This window comes from Vicia villosa, unplaced genomic scaffold (genome assembly GCF_029867415.1).
Source record: "Vicia villosa cultivar HV-30 ecotype Madison, WI unplaced genomic scaffold, Vvil1.0 ctg.000287F_1_1, whole genome shotgun sequence".
Lineage (NCBI taxonomy): Eukaryota > Viridiplantae > Streptophyta > Magnoliopsida > Fabales > Fabaceae > Vicia > Vicia villosa.
Genome location: NW_026705123.1, coordinates 435,105 through 439,463, shown reverse-complemented (window position 1 = coordinate 439,463; position 4,359 = coordinate 435,105). Strand labels below are relative to the sequence as shown.

The following is a 4,359-nucleotide window of genomic DNA, read 5'->3' as shown; positions in this document are numbered from 1 at the left end:
TCATATTTGGCATATTGCGTTATGTTCTTACAGTATGGTTTACATCTCTATTCTTCTCTCATCGAGAAACTTGTTCCCTTCTCTTGGAGCTTTATTTTTCCCTTTCTCAAGCTACTCGGGTGTACCATGACAATGTTAATGCTATCTACCTATCTTACAACTCGGTCCAACATCAACATACTAAAAATATTGAGATAAACATTCTCTTTGTTCGGGAGAAGCTCGCTCGTAGTTAGACCCGTGTTCTTCATGTTCTTTCACTGCAAAAAATAAGGTCTATAACGACGTTAATTCCATGACACAACATGGAAAATCACGTCACAGCATAAAATTAGCGACATGATCGTATACGTCGTCTGGGAGTGCGTGGGAACTTTATTGTGTAGTGTTTATCACGTCACAACTTTTTGACATGGAAAACACGTCGCTAGTGTTGCACAATAACCAAGTCTCCATTTGCTGTTGGAACAGACAAGAACTGCAAAAAGCTGCATGGCACAGGACACGGAGAATAGTTGTGGCGTGATTATCATGACACATTATTTCGATGTGGATATCACGTCGCTAATTTTCAAATTTAATTTTGAAACTTGCGACGTGTTTTACATTTCACAAATCAGTGACATGTAAAACACGCCACAAAAATTTAAAAAAAAATCTGATTATTATTATTATAAAAAAAGTTTTATTATTAATATTATTTGTTGGAAATTAATAAATATTAATAAAAATATTTATTTAGTTAAATTAATAATAATAAACAAAATACAAAAATATATTAAACTACTAAAATATATTAAATTTATAATATAATAACCAAAATACTAAAATATAATAAGTAAAATTTTATCATCCCAAACAATTTCAAATTAAAATAAAAATTAAATTCATCCTAAAAAAATCATCTGGATCGAGATAATTATCAAGGTTGAAATCATCATCATTCTCTCGCTCAGTGCCAGCCACTCCCACGTTTCCTCCAGACGGTTGACTACCACTTCTTTGTTGAGACTGCAAATAACTGCATTTGCTGTTGCATCTCTGCTTGCATCTTTGCCATTGTCTCTATTTGTCGTTGTTGCCCCTCCACTTGTGCTTTTAGCGCCGCCTCACGTTCATCCATTTGGGCCTTTAGCTCCGCCTCAGTTAGGGCCAATTGTCTAATTGTTTCCATTATTTGCGGTGTCAATTGTGTTGGACGTGACGATCCTTCCCCATCTCTAACTCTTTGAAATAAATTTCTATCTCCACTTCCCAAGCTTCCCGCCAAATTTCCACCCCCAAAAAAACATCCATTAGGCCCTTTTCCGCCAATGACTTTATTCCAAATATAAAAATCAACATCTGGATGAAGCGGCTCTCCTTCTCTAGGAGAATATTGGGGATTATTGACCAAAAATTGTACAAGCATTGTTTGATAATCCTCCTACACATAAAATAAAATAAAAATTATGTATATATAACTTAAATTAAATTATATTAAATAATAAATTGAAAATTAGTTGCCACATGATTTACATGACACAACATCAGAGTTGCCACATGAAAATCATGCCGGAACTTTTTAGTTGCCACGTGAAAATAACATCACAAAATTGCCATTAAATATAAAAAAAATTGAATAACTTACCAAAGCTTTTCGAGTACGCTCGTCAACAAAATCACCCGATTTTTTTGTCCTAGTTTCTTTAACCAACTCGATCATGAGTGGTTGTCTCCCCAACCTCTTAGGCTAAATAATAAAATTAACTTTAACTAAAAACAAATAATTAATCAAAACATAACTTTAAAAAGTAGCAATAATTATCATGCGTCGAGAATGTTCGTAAGTGCTTATACTCCCAACTGCATTAAGGTGACCTCCTTTTTCAGATGCCCTCATTTTTTTTGCATTTTCAGATTTAGCTTTAAATTCCTCTGTATTCCAATATGCAAGAAGTTGCTCAAGAACTTCTTGGCCCAACCACCCAGGACGACTACCATCACGTTCCCAACGCTTTCTAATATTTTGCAACGTGTCAGAAAGTCTTTTTGATGTTCTGCTAAAGAAAAAAAATTTAACAACTTTCTCGCTCATTGGATCCGAAGTACACTTTTCCTGAAGACATTTAAATAAACTGTTAGAAAACTATAGTAAAAAAATTTAAAAAAACAATGACTCGAAAAGATATATTAATTATACCTTAAAACAATTAAACCAAGCATCTTTATTTGAAACATCTCCAAAACTCGTCCAAGCTTCTTTATACATTTGCTGAATCACATAGTACACACACCTGGCAGCAGTCCGACTCGGCCCAAACCTAAACAACAACAATTTTAATTAGCATGCATTAAATATAAATTTATATTAAAAAAAGGAAATGTAAACTTAATAAAAATTTAATATATAAGATACTTACGAATTTCCAGCGGGCCAAATAAAATATCTACCGTCAATGATATGAATCTCCCTCGGATCATCCTCCCCCTGAACATCGTCACCATCAGACTGAACATCATCTCCATCCTGCGCAGTATCATCCCCACCCGGCTCCACATAATCATCCTCACGTGCAGGTATATGAGTGGGATGCGGGGTGTGGGATCCCCCAGTCTGCTGGAAGCGTGGGGGCACTTGTGTCTGCTGGAAGGATAAGGGCACCTGTGTGGGATATGGAGTGCGGGATCCTCCAGTCTGCTGGAATCCTGGGGGCACCTGTGTGGTAGGTGGAAAGCTAGATCCTGCAGTCTGCTTGTATGATGAATAACTAGGTCCTGCAGTCTGCTGAAACGGATAACTAAGGTCCACAAGTGGGCGAATAAAAGATGGTGACCCAGACATAGGCCTCCCCTGAGAGGAGAGTAATGACGTAAGAGGTTGGGTACTGGCCATGAACATGTGATCTAACTGACTCTGTGGGGGGGGCGCACTACTGTCTGAGGAGACTGTCCTACTACTATCCTTGGGCGTCGACCCTTACCCTTCTCAGATCGGGATGACATTTTACCTATTTATTGAGAATACACAATTAATAAAATATATACATTCACACAAATATATTCAAACATGTTTCTCATATACATTCATTAACACATTCAATAGATGGTTCATTAAGTAAAATTACAAAAAATACATTCTCTTATAAATACATTTATTATTCTAAATCTACATGCTCTTCATACATATCATTATCATCATTTGATGTGATATTATCCTCAGACCCAACGCCTTCGTGCTCTCCATTCACATTATCTTCAACCAACAATATAGAAGCATCAACTTCATACCCCTCATTTGTTATATCAGACAAACTGGTAATTTGCTCAACTGCAATGACATCGTTAGTTGGTCCAACTTCATCAACTTGGTAAGCAAGATCTTCCACTAGATCGCCAGTTTCAATATGGCCTATTGGTTTTGTTTTTATAACAACACACAACCCTCGCTTACGTGGCACAAATGTAGGATAAGGAACATAATAAACTTGCCTAACAAGATGTGACATTATGAAAGGGTCATACTCTTTGTACCTTCGCTCCATTTTAATCTCAACAATACCATATGTCGTGTCTATTTTTGTGCCTCTAGTTGGATCATACCATTCGCAGTAAAACAAGACAACTTTATTCTCCGAGTCCAAGTAATTGTATACCAACTTGTAGATATGTTTAACAAAGCCATAGAAATCATCTTCACCCCCATCTGTAACTCCTTTTACGAATACACCACTATTTTTTGTTTTTTTCCCTTCAGTACAAGTCTCAGCGTGAAATTTATATCCGTTCACGAAGTATGTGTGCCATTCGTTTGCGCTTAGAATAGGGCTTTCACACAAATTTCTCAAATGGAGTATTTTTGGAGTCGGTGTAACAATGCATGACAATCTATCCTCGAACCATGCTGGAAATTGTGCATGAATGACACCGGATGTTGATTGTACATCGTTGCTTTGAAAATAGACTTTGTTAAATTCCCTATAAAAAAACACACTATAAGTTTCAAGGTAATAATATTTACACACTATAGATAAAATAATAGTTGGATATACTTACTCAAGATATGGTTTAACTCCGACGCAGTTGATCGACACATGAACATGTGCGGATTGCATTTCTTGTTGGGTCAACCAATGAACACCTTTCTTTCCAAATGGACGACCTGGAAGCCCAAAGACTGATAAGGTAAATTGGCTTCTTTCGTTAACATTTACGGGATTCCTTATGATTCTTGGGGTTAACATCAAGTTGTTGAAATAGTGACTGCAAAAATGTGATGTCTCCCGATGCAAGTAATGTGAACATATGGATCCTTCAACTCTAGCTTTATTTTTCACGGATTGCTTAGAATCACCCATAAACCTTTCAAATGGATACATC

At 36.4% G+C, this 4,359-nt stretch overlaps 1 protein-coding gene across 1 annotated transcript; it reads right to left on the bottom strand.

The window, feature by feature from the left end:
* Window positions 1-991: 991 nt before the first annotated feature.
* Window positions 992-2,875, bottom strand: LOC131626449 (uncharacterized). The gene is made up of 5 exons (XM_058897268.1): window positions 2,403-2,875; window positions 2,183-2,303; window positions 1,847-2,098; window positions 1,631-1,732; window positions 992-1,426 (listed from the first exon to the last, which is right to left on the bottom strand). The coding sequence occupies exons 1-5, from the start codon at window positions 2,873-2,875 to the stop codon at window positions 992-994; spliced, it is 1,383 nt and encodes a 460-aa protein (XP_058753251.1).
* Between the last annotated feature and the right edge of the window lie 1,484 nt (window positions 2,876-4,359).